The sequence below is a fragment of the Girardinichthys multiradiatus genome, chromosome 21, assembly GCF_021462225.1.
Source record: "Girardinichthys multiradiatus isolate DD_20200921_A chromosome 21, DD_fGirMul_XY1, whole genome shotgun sequence".
NCBI classification, from domain to species: Eukaryota; Metazoa; Chordata; class Actinopteri; order Cyprinodontiformes; family Goodeidae; genus Girardinichthys; species Girardinichthys multiradiatus.
In genome coordinates, this window is record NC_061813.1 from 9844715 (window position 1) to 9868696 (window position 23982).

Below are 23982 nucleotides of genomic sequence, written 5' to 3' on the forward strand. Positions count from 1 at the left end.
AGCAGGTTCTATGTGACCTTTAAACTTCACAGAATTAGCAGGAAGATTTGAAAAAGTGGTCAATTAGACAAAGTTCAGGAGAGGATTTTTCTGATCTGGTTTTCTTTAGTTTCTCTGTGATTTGGCCTTTTCTTCTGAGTGACTTCTTAACTCCAGGGTGTTATTGGCACTTTAAATGTGACATTAATAAATGTAGAAATTTGCAGAAATAAGCAGTGATCCAGTCTAGCTCGCTGCTCTCTGTCAGTCTGCCCGAGCACTCCCAAATACCTCAGAGCTTTGCTACCAAAAACAGCTGAAGACTCAACAGGCAAAGATAGCACAAGCAGAACCTCAGAGGTGATGACACACAAATATCTGAAGGTTTCTCTTCAGTTTTCACACTGGCCATAAAAAATGACCAAGTCTTTGTTATTCTAACATGAGTGAGGACTTCTGGCTGCATAAAAACACTGATTTGTTCCTTCAGTTGCAGGAAGATCAGAGCGTTGAGTTCAGGGTGGAAGCATGCTAGCTGACAGATACATCCATCACCTCCATGTAGACTGAAGGAACGTCTCTTTAGTCACCATTTATGTGTTCTTAGAAAGCCTTATTTAGAGATACAACAGAGATCAGGGGGTCAGACAGTATTGGCTGTTCCAAGTTTCAGTTCTTCCTCTCTGTAATTTTAGAGATCAGTCCCAGTAACTTCTGACAGCTCTGAGTTTGACTCCTGATTACTTTCAGTAGACATGTACAGAGAAAACATTATTCAGGTCACTGATTGGTGTCCCAGATGCTGAAAGATTCCCTTGAAAGCTGGAACTGGGTCATTTATACAACATGCTAATTTTCTCTTCAGCCACATTTTCCAAAGTTGTCAAACTATCCAACAAATCAGTCTGTGGCTTTACAAGCAGTCTGTGGGAGGCAGCATGTCATTCTAGCCTGGTTTACATGGAGCAATGAAGTCCAAGTCTGGAGGAAAAACATCATCCTTAATGAGAGATTGTGGTTACAGACAGAAGCTGAAACATCATCTGGACGGTAATGGCCTAACAAGTTCACCTCTAAATTAACTATTGTGGATAGAAAACTATTCAATAATCAGTTCAGTTTAGTTACTTTAGTTTTATCATCAGTTTCCTGTGAAGGAAGGATGGCTGGCATAGAACAAGGTGCACAACAGGAGGATCTGACTAGACTGAGGGAATAAGGAGGATTTTATGCTGGGAGATTGATTCCTGAAACAAGGAACAGGTGAGACTGATCACTGAATGGGAGCAGCTGACAGGCAGGAGGCTAGAGGCTGCTGAGGGAGGCTGGATATGGAGAATGACTGAATAAAGAGAAAAGAGAAACAATAACTAGACAGAAACAGACTGAGAACAAAACAGAAATCACAAGAATGTACAGAAATAAAACTCAGGAAGCTAAAAACACAGAACCAAAGTAACTAAAGCAAACTAAGGTCCAACAGATCATGATGAGTTTCTTTCAAACACATTGAAATCATAACAGAAATATTTGAACAAGTTACAGAAAACAAAACTCTGCTTAAATTTGATTCTTTGACATGTTTGAAGAGGAGCATGAAGAAGAACCCACTTATTAAACCCCACGCCCTCCAGCTTATTACTATAGTCTTGCATTAATATTATACTATAATATTAAAGTGTAATATTTATTGTAAATTAAATAACCACTGAGGTATAAATTCTCCTTCTAACATCCTGGGTAACAGCAAATACAAATTTGGACAGAAAGTTTTCCCAACATTACTGTGAATGAAACAATGTTCCTCTGGGTCAACAAGTTCTTTTACAATGAGAACAAAATACCAAGGTGAACAGATGGGACAGTTCAGAGAACAGAAAAGTAACTCTGCTCTGCATGAAGATTGATGAAACTCTGCAGAAAACTGGTTCTGTGCCTCTTCAAACCAGAGATCAAACTGTTAAACTGTTATTTTGGTTCATTTTTACTGATGCATTTATTTTTAACTTGAGTGTCACATAGAAGTCTGTTTGTTATCCATTAGAAGAGGATTTGGAAAAGAGATCCTGTTGGAACGTATGAAGCTGCAGAGCATATTGGATCTCTGCAAAGCTTCTCAGCTGATATCCAGTCTCTCTGACATAATAACTCTGGTACCAGGCTTCAAAACTCTTTACTTGTCCAACCCCAGCAGCCACTGAATGGATAGCAAAGAAAGCAGATGCCAGTATAATTCCTGAAGTCCAGTCTGAGATGAAGCAGAGCTGTGAGGAGGGATTGCCTGCAGAGTCTCTGTCGCAGATCCCTTTGGAGTTGGAACATCATGATTAATGTTGGTCTCCTACCTGTTGAATGGTTTTATTCACCCACAGAGGGCGACAGGCAGCAGACAGAGGCAGAGGTGTAGGGAGGAGTGGTGGAGGCTTTGGAGAGGCTGGATGAAGACTGAGGAGATGCTGCAGCAGGTCGGTGCTGAGCCACAGGTTTGGATAACAGTGATAAGGTCAGAGGAGGTAACAGAAGTTCATCTCAGCCCAGAAGTCCAACCTAGAATATTGTGGAAAACCTGAGCAAATAAACCCTTCTTGACCTTAATTAACCTGATTACATGACTGGGCCATTCATAGCATGTTTGCACAAACTCTTAGTAAAAGTCAACTTCCCCCGTTAAATGAAAATAAGCACAAATAAACAATAATTACACAGAGGCTGAACCCTTCAGATGTCTCCTGCTGCTTAGTCACATCCTTGGAATAACTACCCTGGATAAACCCCAAAGGAGCCCACAGCTGAGAACCTCAGAACCTCTGAGTCATGGACCCATAATGTGACAGCTTTATAATGGAAGTCAATGAGGGGCTGCATCAGGAGTAATCAGTTGTGGCATGACTATTTATGGTCCAACTATTGGCTGTATTTGTCTAGATTTCACTAAAGCCAGCTGACAGCAGACTTGTTAACTTCAGCTTTAGGCAGCAGGAGATGCTCCAAAGGAAGAAGGACAGCTTTGTTTATGGATATGCAGAGACAACGTAGAGCCAAGGTGGGATTTTCCACAGATGGAAAACGATGTTCTCTAACAAGCTTCCACAGCAGGTTTACTGTTCTGTAAAGTGTCTGTTGTAGACTGTGGGTTTAACCGGATCTTCATCCAAGAGCTGTAGAAACATCAGCTGGGCTGCTTTGCTTCAGTGTTTTCTTCTCTTTAATGGTGCTCAGCTGCACATTTAATGTGTTTGTTAGATCTTCTCATGAGCAGTTAGAACAAGTTCTGGATCCAAGCAAATGAGTTCAGATAGATTAAAGTGGCAATAATACTTGTTTACACGGAGATACTATTGCTGGATCCATCCATCCATCCATCCATCCATCCATCCATCCATCCATCCATCCCTACTTGTTCCTGCTCAGGTTTCAGGGAAGCTGGTTTCCGTCTTCAGTGATCGATAAGTGAGGTCAGTCTGCACCCTGGACAGGTCACCAGTATCACCAAAGAGCTTAGTAGACTGGGTGGATTCAATAATTGCCCAGAAACAATCTGAAACTTTTTGGATCAAGTGCAACTTCCAGTCCATGAAAATAGATTTTCTGGTTGGTCTTTGGGGTGAGAAATATAATAAACACTAAAAACCAGCATGATATAATGTTATGCTTCAGTTGTTCACAGTCTTTCCATCCTTCAAACTCTGACATTATATGACTGATCACTGGGGGAACTTCCATTATCCTGGCTAATAATCACCAACATTAAAGCAACATCCTCAGCAACACTGATAATAAAAACTACTGAACACTCTCACTGCAACATTTTTAGCTGAAACTGTTTCTGGTTTAGAGAGCAAATAACTAACAAGGACTTTTCTAACCTCCTGTTGCAGCTGGCTGTACTACAGTCCTCATGCTAGCTAACATAAACAGGAACAACACATGCAGATCCAGTAGCAGCTGTTCTTTATCTTTGTTTCTGCTCCTAAAGTCAGCAACTATTATATTTGCATATCTGTTTATTAGAAAATGTTATTTTTTTCTGCTCCTAAAGTTAAAGTTGCAGCTGCTGCTTCCTACTGCCCAATCAAATCACACTTTGAATCTTTAGCAGCTAAAATCCATCTAATCTTCTGACATAATAACAAATGAACCTCCATCAATAGCAGCACAGCACCTTCTAAAACGACATTATTGGCCCATTGGATCGTTAATCCTCAGTAACATTTGAGCTCAGTGACTCAGACAGACAGCCTGCTTCTTTCAGACTCATGCCTTCCTCCCTCTCCTTCCTCTGGGGGCTGCTGCCCCTGAACCGGCGTAAAGCAGCAGCAGGATGTTCGCAGGCTCAGGCTGTGTGCAAGGAAACATGAGCAGGCGCAGATATTCAGAGTCCCGGGCCGCCGGATAAAACCGGAGGAGGAGACGGCGGTCCGGGTGGTTCGAGCTCAGAAACTCAGGCGGGGAACATGTGAGCGGGGCATGGGCGGCTGGGAGCAGGATTATTGTTCAGCACAGCCGAGAGACGCAGGAGGGAGCCGGGAAAGGTAACTGCCACAGATCCACTCACATGTTTAATGAAAGGACGGGCTCATAGGTTCTGAAGGCGCACCTAAAGCTGCTTTAACCCCACTTTGAATGAACACAAGTCATTTTCCTGGATTCAATCACATTACTGCCAGCATTATTTTAGTTGATGTCAAGGAACAATTCGAGCTATTTTCCACGAAGCTGCTGCTGATGGATCCACGTCCGTGACAGATGAGCAGATAATAGTCATGAACCTGCAGAGAGATTGTAGTCGGAGAGGAAGAGCAGGTCCCGTTTCTGAAGCAGGAATGTTGCTCGTTTTGTTTCAAACGTGGAAAGATGGACAAGAAAAGAAATAAGGCGTTCATGGCTTCCAGGCTGGGAGCTCAGGAGAGGAAGAAGAGAAACAGCATTTAAGATGCTTTATCTCTGGTTCTACTGGAATCCATTTGGATCAGTTTCCAGTCCAAACCTCCTGCAGCTTCACTGCACATATTCCCTGTTGTTTAGAGACGCTTTAACAGAATTCAGGTGATTTTCTTCCTGTAGAATAAATGTGACTTTCACCATCCACAGTCTCCGTGTCTCTCCGTGGGTTTTTATCGTAGCGCAGCAGTAAAGTGGACCTGGAACCAGTTTAACTGTTCCGCTGTCGGTACCGACTCATCCCACATTTATTTATCAGTTGTTTGCACTAATTAATGCGCAGTGAGATGTGCGCAGAATGAAGGGGGGGTTTGCGCAAACACTGAATGAATCAAACAGTGGTTCTGGTTCGGGATTGTTTCCAAAGAGAGACTGAAATGGAGCGTCAGAGCGCCGCTGTTCCGCAGCCTTTAACTCTGAAGCTCACTGAATGTGAAGGAGCTTATATGGAGGATTTAGTTCACTTGATTCCCACAAACTAAATGTGATATTTTCTGCCACAGGAGAGACGCGGGGACAGAGTTTTTCCTCCACACACCTTTTGAATTTGTGCGCAGCAGAGGGAGAGATCTGCGGACCGAGCGGCCAAAGATGAACACCATGGTGTTTACCAAGCTGAGCAGCCAGGTCCTGTTCGAGGAGAAGGCGAAGGAGGTGGAAATGAGCAGCAGAAATTACCTGGAAGTCATCGACGGCCAACATCCAGATCTCCTCTGCAGAAGCCCGGCCATCAGAGACAACCAGGCGGTCAGACACAGGCGGAGCGGGTATGTGAGGCTCTCTGTTCTGTTAGAGGCTGCTGCTCAGCATGTGTGGATGCAGATCAGCTGGAATGCGTGAAGAAACCCACGGGGGGAATATCTGTGAGCCTTTTGACCCAGTGGGTCACTCGTTAGCTGGGCGAGAAAGAAGAAAACTTTCCTCAGATCTCTGGGAATATCTCTGCGGTTTGTGCGCAAAATGAGCGCAGCAAATGAAACATCTAAATCAGAGCGAATTTTAAAGGCTAGAGTTGTTTAAAATGAAAGGTTTCAAATATTAATAAAAGTCTGACAGCAGACATTTTAGTGTAAATCTATAAATATGGAAATCCTTCTGCAGCCTCGCGTAAATACGCATCTGTTCCACATTTGGCTAAAAATAATTAAAACGCGTCTCCGTTTAGATTCCTGCTTCTTGACGCTCTCTTTGATTTCTAAATATTTTGGACCTGAGGTTGTAATGCAGAACAATCTGACAGATCAGATAATAAACCTTTACTGTTTCCCAAACTGCTGCTGATTTAATGTTCACAGCTCAGGTTAGAATTAAGATGCAGCAGAGACACGAATTAGAGCTGCACCTAAGGATTATTTATTTAATTAATATTTTCACTGATTATTCGATTAATCAATTAATCTGAACAGTTATTTTCTCCCCACAAAAAGCCGTTTTTATTTTTTCTACAATAAACATTTCGCATTTATGACATACAACCCAATAAAATGTAAATAGAAATTTGCACATTAAAGTATGTAATATATGTATAAAGTGCCACATCCAGCATCATAGAAATCAATAAGATGAAGCCCTTATTATTTATGTATTTGCAAATAAAATGTCTGATTATTCTGAAAATCAAATAAGAACCAAAATAGGTCCCAGTTCAGTCCTGAATGGAACTCCTAAGGAAAATAATCTGTTTCTATTAAACATTTAACTTCAAATGTTCTGATGAAGACTGTCACTACAAACAACTTGTATTTATGAAATGTATTATTTTAAGCCTTATTTAAATGTAGCTAGTTTAGGTATTAATAATATCTACATGTGATTAAAACTGGATGAATGAAAACTGATTTGGTGACCGAACAAAGTCTGCACATTAGCACATGTTGGCACAGCGTCAGTCAGTCTAAGGTGGATCTAAGTTTCTATGAACTCTTTCTGTCTTACTAGATACATTTTTTATAACTTGAGGCTGCAGCATTTTCAGAAAATATTTCATTGTGATGTTATTGTTGAAAATTGCGATAACAATGTTGATTATGATTGACCTAGATTTTCCATCACTGTTTCTTCTTTACCATAATACAATGGTCCTACCACTCTCCATGAGCGTTGCATCTCAGACACTAAATATATGCATCTGCTGCGGGCATTAAGGAGAGCTGCATCCATTCAAATATCCAAATTTATATAAAGCAAACACAGAGATGCCCCAAACTGGAAAAATAACATCCTATTGAATATTGCATCAAAGCAGTTCTTCATAGTTGTGATTTTACACAAACTGATGTGGTGATGATGATTACGATTCAATATATCGTGCAGCTCTACAGTACGATAAAAAAAACCTTATTTGTGATTTTGCTGTAAACCAGATTCTAATTAACTGCAGATTATTATTTGAAAATAGCTCATATGAACATAAATTCAGATATTTAGTTTGCTAATGAGAGAAACATTTAGGTATAACTCCAACCACTAGATGCTGGCAAAGGGTCTCCAATGCTCTCTGTGGTTCGTATAGAATATACATCAACAGTCTTTAGTGGTATGCATACCCCACCTTGACAGTGTTTTATATTGAGGTGAATTCATCACAGTGGTCAACAAACGGTTATTCAGGAGGAAATGTAGCAGACAGACAACATGCCTAACTCCAGAGTTCATCCAGCAGCTGAAAAAAACATACGGAGGATTTCTTTGGTCCTTCCAGCTCATCAGTAGCTCCTGAGTGTGGAGTCTTCAGCTGCTCATCATGCATGGTGCTTGTGTTGCTGTTGGTCACCATGAACCCTTACAGAGCCTCCAGAGTCTGGCAGCCTGTTTATTGGATAAAAATGAAGAACATTTTAAACAGAGCTCTGGAAGTTTGGATGTGGTGTTTAAGAGAGATTTAAATCCAAAGTTCAGAGCTAAGAGTGAAATGTGCTCCATGATGTTCAGATTGGTCCAGCTTACAAGGAAAATATTTGGAGAACCTGAACCTCAGGCCCACTTTGAGGTCTGGCTAAAATCTGTTCCATCTGCAGCCAGTGGAGCCTTTTTGGGAGATAAAGGGAGAAGTGGAGTGCAGCACCATACTGACATCTACAGGTTCAGAAAACCTGGAGCTGCAGGTGAGAGTGAAGCCGACACGGCTCTGGAAATCAGTTCCTCTGGAAGGATTCAGTCATTCCTCCTGTGGGTTTAAGATATTTTACTGATTAATCTGTAATCATTTTAGGTTCTGGATGAATTCACCCTGACATGTGTCTAGTTATTTGCCTGCATTTAAATTCTGTCCCTGCTGGTGCACAGGGGTCGTCCCAGCGGGGGCAAAGTGCGTCACAAGCGCCAGGCCCTGCAGGACATGGCACGGCCGCTCAAGCAGTGGCTCTACAAGCACAGAGACAACCCCTACCCGACCAAGACGGAGAAAATCCTCCTGGCGCTCGGCTCGCAGATGACTCTGGTCCAGGTGAGCCGCTTTCTAGTGTTCTGAAAAAAGAAAAGTCAGATCCTGCTTTGTGCACACGCAGACATGAGTGTGATCAGGCTGCTGGAGTTTAGATGTTTCAGCTTTAAGTTGGTTTTTACTCTTCCTGAACATCTTGCAGCAGCTGTGCAGGCTGACGTGTTATTTCCTCTGCCTTCCAGATCCTCCTGCAGCTTCTTTGCTCTCTGCTGTGTGTCTCAGTCTTGGAGTTGTTTCTTTCACTTTCACCCAGCACTAAATGCATGTTTGTGTTTGACATGTGCAGCTGTGTGTGTGTGTGTGTGTGTGTGTGTGTGTGTGTGTGTAGGAGTATCATTTTCCTCACAAGGTCACTGATCCGGCCTCTGAGAGTCTGCAGCAGCGTTTTCAGGCTGCCGGCCGCGGTGCTTAATCTGCTTCTCATTTCTGAGCCGCTGGAGCTGTTTGTTTAGTTGAGAGCGAGGCAGAGTGAGGAGGACCGCTTTGTGTTGGACTCCGGGACGCTGCGACCCGAACACACACTGACACGCCTCTCACACGCGTACGTCTGAGGGCAAATATCAGCAGTGGGGTCAGAGGTGGAAGGTCAAGGATTTGTTAAAAAGGGATGTAGGTGAGGGTCAAAGTGCAACAATCTAACAAATAAATCATTTATCGGATAAATGTTTAAACCTGTGATTTTTTATAAAAGTGTAATAAATACATTAACTAATAATTATTTAGATAAATGTGTTTAAAATGTATTAAATGAAAAAAATTGTAAATATTGAAACAAAACTTATTTATTAGTTTTATATTAAATCACCAATAATAATTTCAGTATTTATTGAATCATTTCCTAATTTCTGAGCTACAGTCCATCATGAAATAATTAAAAGTGTCTCTATGACTCGTCCAATAGAGGCTTATATTCAGGTGGTTAACCTGCACGCAGTTTATCTGCAGACCAATGAGCTGCTCTAGAACAGTGTTAGCCCTGCAGACTGACTCTGATTGGTCAGGCTGACATATCAAAGAAATTCACCATGTGCTGCTAAACAGGATCAGGAAATAATCAAATAAATTCTTCCGTATGCTTTGAACAAATACCAAATTTAAATTGTAAAGAATGATTAACACATTTAATTGTTTACATATTGTATTTTATGAAGGATTTAAACATTTAAATAATTGTAGATACATTCATTAGGAATAGAAAAGAAATATCCTTTATTGTTCCTTTGTGGGGAAATTCAGGTGTAGCTGCAGCAAAGTGAAAGGCAAATAGAAGCATCAGATTCACACAAAGGTAAAAATATAACAGAAAATAAGAATAAGAGACTGTACAGTAAGGGCATATTTTCAGCATTAGAACAAAATACTGTGCAGGTATTAAAAATTGCATACTCAGATTCACAGAAATGTGCAGCTGAGTGGGATCATTTAAAAACATGTATAAAATGTGCATTTATATTTGGGCATAAAAAATAGCAGCAAAATATTAACAAGAAATGGAAAAACTGCAAATACCAGCAGGGATCAAATCAGTTCTTAATCTAAACATTCTGGACTTCTTCTGATAAAGTTTGTGTTGCTGAGATGATAAGTTCAGTTGTCAGATCTCTGCTGCTCTAAAAATATCAAAAGTGTTCTTAAAAAAGCAGAAACATCTTCAGCAGTTATTGTTCCTGATTTCTTCTTGTTGGAATAACCTGTTTCTTTGTTTTTAGCTTGAGAAGGAAGAAAAACTTTACATTTTTATCATTTTTAGCTGTTTAGGAAAAAACGACCAATTAGAAATAAATCATTGACCTTTCAGCCTTTTTGAACATTTTTTGGACTAAACAAGAGATGATTTTGTTCCAAAGTGTGAACATGAACTCAGATGTGACCATGATGACTGACTGTAGACACTTGTGTCTTTGTCTTTCCACTGATTGCTGCTGAGAACAGCCCAGTTCTTCCACTGTTTAGTCCAGACAGACCGCTGTTAAGGCTGCCAGTGGCGCTGAACGCATCACTTCCTGTGTGTTTTTCCCTGGAAAGGCCGACCTGGCAGCAGGTGTTACACAAGGACTAAATCTGTCATGTTTTAGCACAACAGTTAGCTTTGTTCCATGTAATGTTGTGATTTGGATCTGATGATCCGGTGCCGTCTCTCCATCGTTCCTGAAATCCATCTCCATGCCTGCATGCTGTCTCCTCTCGGCTACAGACAGGCCACGGCTGGAAGAGCTGGATTAGTTCTCTTTTCAATCTCTCTAAACAGGCGGGCCATCCTTTCTGTTTTCTCTCATCCCTCTGACAGCCGTCTGTCCTCCACTCCTCCTGAGGACATCGTCCCACGCCTCGCCTGCTCTCATTCCTCCTCTCCTCCCAGTCCTGCTGGCCAACTGGATGCTGCTTTCTGCCTGCTGTGCCACAGCGCTGGGCTACAAGCTGAAGAACGTGGGATGGTCCTAGTTAAGGAGAAATCTAATACTGAAGGAGAGGATCTGAAAACTAAGTACTCTAGCATAAGGCCCCTGTCCCTGGCTGTCCATAAGCAGCTTGAAGTCTATGGAGCATGAAAAGTTATTCCAGTATAACATCTAAAGGTCTCCTGTCCCAGCGAAAGGAAGAGCAGTGGCTCAAATGTCTCTTTTATTGGATCTTAAAGACGATGATGGAAAAAATGTCTTATTAGAGAAAGGCTGGACGTGTCCAGAAGAAACAGGATGGGGACGTGTGTCTCAGTCAGAGCATTAGTTCATGAAATGATGCGTTCACTGGCCGTCTGCCGTCTGTTGATAGAAAAAAGATGGGAGGCTTCAGCGTTTCTGCAGAACGTCTGGGATGTTCCTCAAAGCTCAGTTTCAGAGAGCTGCAGCTAAACTGCAGACTGACTCTGTTTCTGTCTTCTGTCTCGCTCCTCTTGCTGTTTTTCTCACTGAGACTCGTGGCGGGCAGCGAGTAGATCTTTTCACTGAGGAGGACACATGATGTTTGGCTGTGGATGTGGAGGAGTGTGGTTTCAAACATTAACATGTGTTCCTGTTTGCTGTGTGTTCCCACTTCCTGCTTTGTCCCCCTCAGGTGTCCAACTGGTTTGCCAACGCCAGGAGACGCCTGAAGAACACAGTGAGGCAGCCGGACCTGAGCTGGGCGCTCAGGATCAAACTCTACAACAAATACGTTCAGGGCAACGCAGAGAGGCTGAGTGTCAGCAGTGACGGCAGCTGCTCAGAAGGTACGCCTCACATTGTGCTCTAAAGAAAGCAGCTGCAGGAGCTCTGAGAAGTGGCCGCTTGGCATCAAAATGCTGCAGATGATCAAACTGAAGAGAACATTTGTTCTGAAGCTGAAACTCTTGGGCCTGATCATTTCTGCCCCCTGCTGAACAGGATGAAGCGATCTAACTCTGCATATGATGGAGCTGGCTGCAGTCTACAGAATAATGTTATTGAAGTGGGGCTGTGAGGAGTGCTTCTGAGTTGTCAGTATTTTACCTGCAGTAGATGGCAGTCAGAGAGATCACTGTTCAGAGAATCAGGCAGGTATTGTCACCTAGAAGTCAAGCTAACAGCTACTAAGAGCAGGATCTATTCAGGTCTGAGTTTCCTGTTTATATTGTTGCTACTTTCTAGTTTGCGAAGCAAAAACTGTTGGATGAAAATGTGGAGAAGCTCCTGGAAGACTGAGCTGGTCAGACGGAGGAGCAATCATTATTCAGTTAGCCTAGCAACGCAGATGTTGTTCAGCTAGGAAAATAATGACAGCTAATCAGTCGTCTGAGATTTAAAAGTACTTAATAGAACAATTATTAGAAGATAGTTGGAAAGATTTCAGTTTACAATGTTTTAGATGCAGAGGGTCTTACTTTATTGGGTCGCCCTCTGATTCGCTGTTAGCTTGACTCCATCAGAATTTCTCCCTGATTCTCCAAACTGAGGTCGTTCTGACCCAGTTTGGAGTCTCAGTGATCCCTTTGATAAAGACACATTAATGTTTAGCTGCAAACTGACACTACCTTCCTGAAATGAACCCACATCTTTCAGCCAATCAGAGCTGAGCTGTAGTAAAAACATCATTTCCTGTTGCAGAAGAGTCGTGTTTTAAAGTATAATAGTAAAACGATCAGTATTTTAGTCCCTGTGTCATCACATAGTGCCTATTCTTGCCTGGATGTGATTTATTGTGCATATTTCTTTTAGTGAACTATCAGTTATTATAAATGGTGGAAAGTTTAGATCAAATCAGGAACTATGTTATCAAAAGGCTACAGATCCTGGTTTGAACCTGATGCTGGTGGTCAGGATAACATTTAGTGTCCTACTTGACATGTGAAAAGCTCAAGCCATGTCCCGCTGTTTGTCCCAAAGTCAGTTGATGTGGTCCAGAAACATGTTCTGTGTAGAAATGGCGAGCCAGCAGAGGGACACACGGCGGCCGGCGGACAGCGACAGGCTGGCATTAAGACACCCCGCTGAGCCAACCTCTGCCTCCAGCCTACAACTGGAAATGAGTCTTTCTCTGTCAGCCGTGTATTTACTGCAAACACATGCACACATGCTGACTCTCATTGGAAGGTCCGGACATTTTTCTGCTCTCTGGCGGCACAGATAACAAGGTGAGGAAGCGTTAGAAAATCAGAGTTCAGTAGTCATGCAGTGAATGAGCAGAAAGGAAGAGCGCTGTGGTGTCAGTAATCTCTAACTCAGTGTCTGAGGAGGAGAAGCTGAGCGTGTGGCTCACAGAGGAATGTGTGCATGGTGTTTGTATTGTGTCTGCCGCAGGCCGCTGTACCACCAGAGGCTCCGTATATCTCCCTGACTCCTCTCCCTGTCACATTATGGTTATGAAGCTATCCTCAGCCTGCTCCCACTTCTGGCCCATGAGCTGAAAGGCCCTCCATTATGTTTTTAAGCCTATGCTTTGGTTCCAGAGACTATTTCTGGGAGCAGATATGACCCCGCTGACCGTGTGTACATTCCTCTTACTGTCCTGAAATGGTCCAACTTGTTTTGTAGCTGCAGCAGCTCATCCAGGGTGAAACTAAAAGCCTGTTTCTGCTTGGAATCTAGAGCAGACATGATGTCCTGATGAGGAGAAAAGTTTGATGCTTTTATTGGATTAAATCAAAAGGTCAGATTGTTTGGTGACAGAGGAGATGCTGGATTCTACCTCATCACAGAGGAAGGAGAACCAGGTGGTTCTGATCAATGGAAGCTCTCATTTTAATTTGGACCAGGCTGAATAAAACATCCAACCTGCCCAAATGCCAGAATAGCGTTCCTGACAGCGACAGTATCTAAAGGGAATTGGTTTTCCTGCTGCCAGAGGAGTTCTGTTTTTTCAGCAGAGTTTTATCTTTCTCTTGTTCTGACATCAGGTAGGGAGCTGGGCTTTAATTCAGTTTCTTCATCTGCAAAGCACTCTGGGAAGGATTTGTTTCAGCAGAGAATGGAGGTAGAGTTTAGATGGAGTAGAAATGGACCACCATCCATTATGGTTTGGTATTGGGTCTGAAGTCTTGGCTGGGATTTCTGTTCTGGAGCTGATGCCAACATGGAGGCAGGAGTGCCAGGCTGGAATCTCCTGGTTCTGGTATTTGAATTAAAGATTAGCTCAAAGTAACCAGACTCTAAGTCAGGGTGGATGAACAGAACTGAGAAAATAATTGAACCTGGAGTCCAGCATCTGATGGAGGAAATGAGTCATTACAATGTGCACTCACACTTATTGTTTTTAGTGACTTTATAGCCATAAACCTGCTGTGACCTAAATGCAGTGACCCAGATACAGATGAGGAGGGAGAGACTGGAACCATTCAGTGTCACTGGTTTAAGGCACTTATACATCACAATATATACAGGCCATATGCTGCAGTCTTTTCTGGGTCTGCATAAATATGACCAACAGCAGATGTTCTTGAACCATCAAGAGTTCTACAAGAAGAGAAATAAAACCCAATGAGACATTTCATTTTTCCTTTTAGGATTAGTGAGTGACTTGATGATGAGGGTCTCTTCAGGTTTCCCTATAAGTAGAATAAACCAGACCTAAGAGACGAACCAATAAAGATAAATTCAGACACATAGTTTTCCTTCTGGGCTGGTGTCAACCAACAGAAATCACCACAACAGTGAGTCTCATAAAAGTTAGGAAGCTATCAAAGGAAGCCAGGGTCACTATTTAAACAGGTGAAGGCCTTTCTGATTGTTGGACGGTAAATCACACCCAGGTACAGCTTCCTGGATCTGCTTTAATGAGACCAAATAAACATTTTTGTTAGAAATTAGAAGCTTAGACTTTGGCAGAAGTAAAGCTCCTGTGGTGGTAGTTTCATGGTCTGGTTTTGTTCTGCTGCACATAAGCCTGGATGGTAAACTGGTTCAAATCTGCCACAGTAAACTCCAGATTGTAAAGGAAGTTCCCACAACATTTTAGCAGAAGCCTCATCCTGAAACATAGTTTTTACTACTTATTGAACAAAAGTTGTTTGAACCTTTAATTACAGAAAAATACGATGAATGTTTTGAATATTTGGACAATTAAAGCTCCTATTGTCATGTTTAGTTTAGGAAGGAACCAAATGCAGGCAGAGCAGTGAATTAAAGAAAACTTTAATTAGTAAAATAACAGGACTTATACTGTTGTTATGCAGAAACAGGACATGGAACCAGCGTAGGAATAGGCAGGGCAACGGAGCAACAAGGAACATGAAGTCAACGGAAGAAGCCAGAGAAGAACTAAGAAAACCAGTGAGGTTATATACAGAGACATGCATGTAGACAAGCAAACCAGGAGAAAAATGAGAGGAAATGAGTTGCAGCTGAGGCAGAGAGAAAGACAGAGCAGCTGGAGGAGGGAGACTAATTAACCAGGAAGGAGCTGAACAGAAACACAGAAGGAATCTAACAGGAAATAACTCTAGATGTATAAAGACCACTAGAATAAACACAAAGGCAGAGGTAACAATAATTGGGGAGTGTTGTTTCTTTTTGCATTGTGTGAAAGGTGGGTAACTTTAAAATGGGCTAAGTCAATTCTATTGAATCATATAGATTTCAAATCAGGTACATATATTCCAATTAATCCTAACTATCGAACGTGCAGTCAGATTCAGTTATTTATTTAAATTGGTTAAAACGTTTTTCTATCTAAGGAAACCCAGCAGAGTCAGTGACTTGTAGGAGTCACTCCTCCTGGATGAGCATGTAGAGACAGTGGACAGTCACTGGCATTGACTTTGCAGCAATCCCTCATACTGAGCATCCATGTCCTGATGTCACAGTTGGAGACAACGCTCAGAGGACACAGAGTGGTCCTGAGGATCTCAGCAAACCCTTGTACCAGAGCGTTATCAAGAAGGAGGGCTCCTCCATGGTGGGCATGGCCATAGGTATGGACCCAGGGCTGCGTTCTGCCGTGGAGTCCTCCTCTCTGGACGAGGACTACGTGTCTCCACCCAAGTACAAGAGCAGCCTGCTGCACCGCTACCTGAACGACTCTCTGCGGCACGTCATGGTGGCCAACGCCGTCATGGACGCTCGCAAGAGGAACCACTCTGGCTCCTTCAGCTCCAACGAGTACGAAGATGAGCTGCTGTCTCCGTCCTCCTCTGAAGCTGAGGCCAACTTGGTTTATGGAGCCGGTAAGGAGACGCATTAATTACATTTTTATTTCTCTTCAAGGAACTCTGTCCAACACACACCACATCCTTCATATTTGACCATTGCCTCCTCTCCTCTTCTTTCTGTACGTTTGGTTGAATTCCTGCAGCCAGTCCATTATTTCCACCTGCCTGTCCCTCAGCATGATCTATAATATCTCTCCTGCCATCTCCCTCTGTTTTCCTTTCATTTAACGTGTTGTTTGTGTTGCTGAATCTGGTTCTCATAGTTGCTGAAAGCCTGAGAGGCTGTTCAAGAGCTTCTTGAAATAGTTTCTAAATGTAAACAAGGTGCAGTTAGTCTGAAACACACAAGCATGTTCAGTAACCTGCACACTGTCAGACCCACACATTCAGAACCACTGGTTGTCTCTCAGCCACTCCAGAGAAGTGGGATGAATTTCTCCTCCAGCTAACCCAGGGTTTACCAGGTCAGACACAACAAGGCCATGTTGGAGACGTTCAGGCTGCTGTTTGTCGGGTCTTTGGTTCTGCTGTGGCTCCAGCTGAGAGAACAGAGAAAAATATCCAACAGGCTTCTTTAAACTGTGGATTTAATGTGGATTTAATGTGGATTTAATGTGGGACCTTTGTAATCCAAAGCCTCTGGAAGCTGCAGAAGTTCCTGCAGCGTTTCTGAGATCTGAGAAATCAAGGTCAGTTCTGTTGGTATCAGCTGAGAACACTGGGTCTTTGTTCAGGTGGACTTTACATCCAATAGTAACATATTCTCTGTCTGTGGTACACGGCCAGAACCTGGAGGGACCGGATTTGAACTTGTAGGAGCTTATTGTTGCAGGGAAGAGTTTCTTTTATTGTGTCTCTTGGACAAATGTGTTTCTTCTTCTCTGAGTGTAAAGCAGACAGAGTGTGTGTCTGTTCAGGGTTTGGATGAAATGAATCAACGAGTGTGACAGGAACCATTTAAACCCTTTGTTCCCATCACCAAACCGATCATGCTGAACAATGTTGCAAGACAGGATAAATGCTAACCACTGCTTCTCCAGAGCCTTTTAATGTGTGTCACATGAGTTCAGAGTGAACCTCTGTAGGGTCCAGGTATCGCCTCATGCTAACAGTAGTTACACTGACCCTGGTCAAATCCAAAACTACTGAAAAACAGTCAAACAAATGAAAAGGCAAAAAAATGTCTGTGGCCTCCACCTGAAAAACTCTCCCTGTTTTTACAACGTCTCATTGTTTCCCCTTTATTTCACCTGTTGCTAATTTAATTAACACCAAAACAGCTAAAACTGATTAACGACCTCCTACAGGTCCTTCTCAAAATATTAGCATATTGTGATAAAGTTCATTATTTTCCATAATGTCATGATGAAAATTTAACATTCATATATTTTAGATTCATTGCACACTAACTGAAATATTTCAGGTCTTTTATTGTCTTAATACGGATGATTTTGGCATACAGCTCATGAAAACCCAAAATTCCTATCTCACAAAATTAGCATATTATTAAAAGGGTCTCTAAACGAGCTATGAACCTAATCATCTGAATCAATGAGTTAACTCTAAACACCTGCAAAAGATTCCTGAGGCCTTTAAAACTTCCAGCCTGGTTCATCACTCAAAACCCCAATCATGGGTAAGACTGCCGACCTGACTGCTGTCCAGAAGGCCACTATTGACACCCTCAAGCAAGAGGGTAAGACACAGAAAGAAATTTCTGTACAAATAGGCTGTTCCCAGAGTGCTGTATCAAGGCACCTCAGTGGGAAGTCTGTGGGAAGGAAAAAGTGTGGCAGAAAACGCTGCACAACGAGAAGAGGTGACCGGACCCTGAAGAAGATTGTGGAGAAGGGCCGATTCCAGACCTTGGGGGACCTGCGGAAGCAGTGGACTGAGTCTGGAGTAGAAACATCCAGAGCCACCGTGCACAGGCGTGTGCAGGAAATGGGCTACAGGTGCCGCATTCCCCAGGTCAAGCCACTTTTGAACCAGAAACAGCGGCAGAAGCGCCTGACCTGGGCTACAGAGAAGCAGCACTGGACTGTTGCTCAGTGGTCCAAAGTACTTTTTTTGGATGAAAGCAAATTCTGCATGTCATTCGGAAATCAAGGTGCCAGAGTCTGGAGGAAGACTGGGGAGAAGGAAATGCCAAAATGCCAGAAGTCCAGTGTCAAGTACCCACAGTCAGTGATGGTCTGGGGTGCCGTGTCAGCTGCTGGTGTTGGTCCACTGTGTTTTATCAAGGGCAGGGTCAATGCAGATAGCTATCAGGAGATTTTGGAGCACTTCATGCTTCCATCTGCTGAAAAGCTTTATGGAGATGAAGATTTCATTTTTCAGCACGACCTGGCACCTGCTCACAGTGCCAAAACCACTGGTAAATGGTTTACTGACCATGGTATCACTCTGCTCAATTGGCCTGCCAACTCTCCTGACCTGAACCCCATAGAGAATCTGTGGGATATTGTGAAGAGAACGTTGAGAGACTCAAGACCCAACACTCTGGATGAGCTAAAGGCCGCTATCGAAGCATCCTGGGCCTCCATAAGACCTCAGCAGTGCCACAGGCTGATTGCCTCCATGCCACGCCGCATTGAAGCAGTCATTTCTGCAAAAGGATTCCCGACCAAGTATTGAGTGCATAACTGTACATGATTATTTGAAGGTTGACGTTTTTTGTATTAAAAACACTTTTCTTTTATTGGTCGGATGAAATATGCTAATTTTGTGAGATAGGAATTTTGGGTTTTCATGAGCTGTATGCCAAAATCATCCGTATTAAGACAATAAAAGACCTGAAATATTTCAGTTAGTGTGCAATGAATCTAAAATATATGAATGTTAAATTTTCATCATTACATTATGGAAAATAATGAACTTTATCACAACATGCTAATATTTTGAGAAGGACCTGTATACTACTTAACTGACCAGATCAATAATCCGGATGTTTAACTGACTTGATATTATATTCTGGTTAAAAAGTGTTTTGAGAATTTTCTGGAGCAGTTGTGCATGTTGTGTGATAAAATTGTTGATTATTATTATTCTGAATTGTATTATTTAATATTTAATAAGAATATTTTAATATTTTATTAAATAATATTTCGGTCTGTTACTGTGAATACCAGCCCAGTAAGGCGGTGGCATTAGGAAAAAATTGAAAGGGATGAGCCAAGCTCTGACATTATTGAACAGCAAAACTCTGCAAACATGGAATGAATTCACACAATTTCTTCAAATACAAGAATTTATTAACAAAATTAAGTCAACTCAAGTCAAACATATTTCAATAAACAAACTCTTTACTATGCTAAAACAATCCAACTAAACTACCAAGCAGAATGAAACAATAAGGAAGACTAATGGCTATGTACAATATAAACAAGTTGATCAAAGATGGTTGGAAACCAATACCGCAAGAGTGATGAAATATTACCGTGCAATGTTATTTATGTTTGAGAACCAAGGATTATCTTGAAGAATCTGGAAATGAAGTTAAGTTAGTTTTGGAACTAACTTGGGCAATAATTGGTATACCTTTAAACAACCATTCACTATGCAAGATCAGATAAAACAAAAGGAAATATTATTTTGAATAAGAGCCAAACCTTTCTGGATAAATCTGTCGTAATGTGGTTTAATTAGCTACCAAATTTAGTAAAATAATAATAATATTATTTCCTAGATTGAAACTAACAACCTTTCTGGATAAATGATTCGTAATAGACTCATAAGATGGCAGAAAGTCACATGCTTAGCCTTAGCCGTTAGCTTGTATCCACTCCTTTAAAATCAAACATGTACCTTTAAAATACCATAAATAAAAGGATTAAAATGCATAAGTGTTGACTGTTTATGGCTGATCTGTGTTAAAAAAAATCCCTAAACCTAAAGGACATCATTAATTCAAGCAGTCAGACGTCTGCTCATTCAGAAATATGACATTTGACTCAGTGTGTTATTATTGGTGGAGTTAAAGCGTAACTGGAACTTTGGACTCCTCAGGTGGTTCTGTTTGAGTCTTCAGAGAGGCTGCGTGGTGACATGTTGCCATATTTGAACCAGAGCTGTGGTTGCACAGCTCACAGACATTCAGATGGTCCAGCTTTCAGCTCGACTCTGTTCCTCATCAGCTGCTTCAGAGGAAACCTGACCTCTTTCATTTATCTACAGAGGTCAGATCTGTCTGTGTGGGTCCAACTGAGTCAACCTTCATCATTTCAGATAAAGTCATTTCACTTTCTGCAAACGGACACAGAACTTTCCTGGACAGCTGAGCAGAACCCTCAGGGAGTTCTTCATGAAGGTGAACCAAGATCTCTGTCTCAGTGTGTTGAAGCTAAGGTGAAACTGATGGACTTTCAGCTGAGCTGCATCATTCATGGATAGACAGAACAGAGATAATTTACTAATTCAGCACTAAGTATTGACTGAACAGTGATTCCTTTATGATCCTAAACGATCAGACCTTGTATCTGTTCAGCTCTGTGACTTCTTTGTTTGGATGAAAAAAGTCATTTTAGCAGCAGGCAACAACTGGGAACTGAAATCTGACTCTGATTTAAAGACACTTTGGATTAACCTGCAGCTAAAAGCCTGATGTGTCATTAAAGCCGTTTGTGCGTGAGTGTGGTTCTGTGGGCCTAATTCAGTCCAACCCATAGTTTGGTGCTGGCATGGTGTGTTGCTTACAGAAGCAGCAGATGGTAATGATGGGAACAAACCAGTCATCTGAACAGGTGGAGCATCAATCCTTCTTAAACCTCTTTGATTTGGTTTGTTAAACTTCATCTTTTTTCTCTTCTCTGCTCCTCTCCCTCCCGTCGTCTCAGTGTTCAGTCAGCCAGGATCAATGCCAGAAACCAGCAGACATCTTAGCTTTTCCCCTTTGGTGCTCCATAAAACCTGGCTGTCAGAGAGGCCCAAAGGCAGCAGCAAGGCTGGCTGAGTGTTCAGCAGCAAAGTAGGAAAGAAGCAGAAACTGGGCCAATGATTTATTGCTGGTTTATTGAGTTGTTGGAGCCGAAAATCAGAGTTTCAGATGTTTTAGGCAAGAAGCTTTGGAAATATAGTTTTGTAAGCAGGGGTGCATATCCAGATTCTGGAGTTATGGGCTCCAGGAGGGCCCCTGAAAACGATGTTTGTTCTGAACGGAGCATCTGGACAGTGGCTGCTACACACCCACACACACGCATACTTTCTCCTGCATGATGTTTGTCTTTAAGGTCTCTGATGTTGACATTTATCTCAGCTGTCACCAACCAATGTTCACCACATAGGGGACAGTAAACCCTGAACAGATCCAGGTTGGATGAACAGATTACATCAAACATCAAACTGTGGAACTGGCTTGTAATTGTAGTTCAGGGATTATTAAGAGTGAAACCACCTGAAGCCCAACTATTTAAAATCAGCTTCAGAGCTCGGACAGCAATCAGTCAGTAGATGGAGATTCAGTCTGTAAGAACCCACATAGTTAAAGTTAGAATAACAGAGTTTAAAAATGGCTCAAAAACTGATCAAACTAATCAAATTAGCCAGCAGGAAAACATGGGTCCTGTCAGAGGATTTCAGAAGTTCTCAACACAACTCAGAGTGAAGCTTCATTAAAACAAGGAGGAAACACAGCATTTGTTTTGGCTCAGCACCTGGAATAGTCAGTTTTTTCTGTCTCTGCTTTCAGAAACCACAGACCATGGATCAAGTAAATGTGACAAGTGAGTAGACCTTCTATTCCCAGATAAACTGTGTCTAATCACAAGCTGAACGTGAGCTGGAATGCTGTCTTTTTTTTTCTTTCTCTGCGGGTTTGCGTGTTCTGCCGTCTTCAGTGGCAGCGGTGGTGTCGCAGCTACGCTGGAGGAGAAGGTGAAGGCCAAAGATGAGACATACTGGAAGGAGATGAACGCCGCCATGGCCTTGACCAACCTGGCACAGGGGAAGGACAGCGTCTCCGGGACAACCAGCTGCATCATCCAGAAGTCCTCACATATAGCTGAGGTGAAGACTGTTAAAGTGCTGAAGTATTAGCTCTGACATTTTTTAGCAGCAAACATTCCTATCTCAGTAACCTTGACAGTGTCCAAATACTCTGCTTGACATAAAAAGAACTGGTGCTTAAGCAGGAAAGCAGGCTTGTATTCAAAAGATTGTTTCCTTATCACAAGGTTTTTGTAATAATAAATTATTTTTACTTCTTTTTTATTACTATACATTTTATATTCTCCAGGGTGCCTTTGTTTTTAGCAGTTCAGCTTACTGATTGTGTGCAATGGAACAGGTGATTACAGAGATTTTTAGAAGGAATGTTTTGTTGAGTGTAGGCTCTTAGTATTATTCAGGATTTGCTATTTGTAACATTTATGTGCCTTAAGGACCAAGTGAGTTCACTGGCAGTGATTAACTCAAATTGCATTCATCTGCACAGTTCCTCAGTGGAAGTGCCTCACATGAATTGTTCTTATTTTGACTAAAGTTTCTATTTTGACTGTAAACAGAGCACTGCTTTATCCCTGTCAGATTCAGGCTTCTGGCAGGCGATCAGTGACGGCTGAATACGTAGTTTAGCTAAAAGCTTTCTCCACCTCATCCACATCTCAACCTTGGATGTCATCAGCCACTGAAGGCTTCTTCTCATATCAAGCTATGTAGCTGCTGAAACGTGCACAAGTGCTCAGCTAGACCCACAGCCAATATCACCCACATGGCCAGGAAGATAAATGTGAAGCGACAAGTTCACTGAAAGACTGCAGTGACCTAAAAAGGATGTTTTTACTTTACATTTACAGTCTGCAATGCAAAGCGTGTTGATGTTTCACGTTTCTGCATAAAACAGGATGGTCTGGAATAAAGAAGCAAACCAAAAAAAAGCCAACCTCCTCTCCCTCGCTGCCTTTTGCTCTGCAGCCTCCCCAGATGTTCAGTGTTACATTCAAATAGCTGTTTACAAGAAGCCTGAGGATAGGCTTATAAATGTAACTTTCTCCTCTATAGCCTCTTTTTTCTTGCACTTCATTACAGTATTATTTGTCAGCCAAGCAAGTGTTCAAAGCATTTGTAATGGTTGTATGTTTTTTTCTTTCTGATCAAAACTGTCTCTTCTGACTGTTGCATTAAAAGAAATCAGTCGTTCAGTAAAAATAATCTCTTTCTGGGAAAGTGCTTATTCCTTATGGTGTATATGTTTCACTGTTTGTTATGAGCTGTGCAAAGCTCTCAGTCAGTGGGGACAAGTCATATCCTTGAGAAACTGCAGTTGCACCTCTGTGCTGCCTTTCAATGTTAAACATGTCTTCAAGGTCCTCAAAGGTCCTGTTTATGTGACTCAAAATGGATGTAAATTGTGTATTTTGTATTTACAATGCGTTGACTGTTATAGTGAAAGACTTTAAGAGGGAGCGAAACATCGCACTTAGTGTCTTTACATGTGTTAAATGTTACCTTGAAGTTCATGGTTACAGAGGTGTTTTAACAAAAAGAAAAGTAAAGAATACAAACTTTTGGTTATGTCAGTTAGTGTATCTTAAGAAGTAGTTTGGAATTAATCATACTTGCCAAACCTTAGGCTCTGTTTGTTTATGCACTCGGGATGTTGGCCTCCGTGTGTTTTTTTATCCATCTGATACAGGTAGGTAAGCTCCAGGGAAGAACTGGATCCACACTTTGTGTTTCAGTTTGCAGCTCTGAACCTCTGGGTCGCTCACACTTCATGTAACGACTGCATGCTGGAGGGAGGCAGAGAAAGAGCCAGAAGAGTTCAGAGATGGCGAGTCTCTGCTGCTACACCACATGTATGAACAAATGGGTTCAACAGCCTTGACTTTGATACTGTAATGTTCTCCAGCAACAAGCTCTGCTTTAAATCATGCTAAGAAATACATAGAAAGTGTATGTTTTATAATGTATAAATTATTACAATTACAAAGTAATGAAAGTGGTGAGCATAACTTGTCTTTAATTGTTATTTATGTAATTGTTTTTATTTGATAAAGACTGGATTTTTAATCCAATGACCAGA

At 41.9% G+C, this 23982-nt stretch overlaps 1 protein-coding gene across 3 annotated transcripts; it reads left to right on the top strand.

The window, feature by feature from the left end:
- The first annotated feature begins 4275 nt into the window (after nucleotides 1-4275).
- mkxa (mohawk homeobox a) lies at nucleotides 4276-23982 on the top strand. Of its 3 annotated transcripts, none has more exons than XM_047350377.1 (7): nucleotides 4276-4511; nucleotides 5478-5687; nucleotides 8206-8365; nucleotides 11417-11570; nucleotides 15618-15977; nucleotides 21649-21682; nucleotides 21797-23982. In XM_047350377.1, exons 1-7 carry the CDS (start codon nucleotides 4447-4449, stop codon nucleotides 21993-21995), a joined length of 1182 nt encoding a protein of 393 aa, XP_047206333.1. In that variant the 5' UTR covers nucleotides 4276-4446; the 3' UTR covers nucleotides 21996-23982. The 3 variants fall into 3 exon arrangements, with proteins under 3 accessions (XP_047206333.1, XP_047206331.1, XP_047206332.1); XM_047350375.1 differs by having other exon boundaries at nucleotides 4281-4511; nucleotides 5424-5687; XM_047350376.1 differs by lacking the exon at nucleotides 4276-4511 and adding an exon at nucleotides 4520-5025.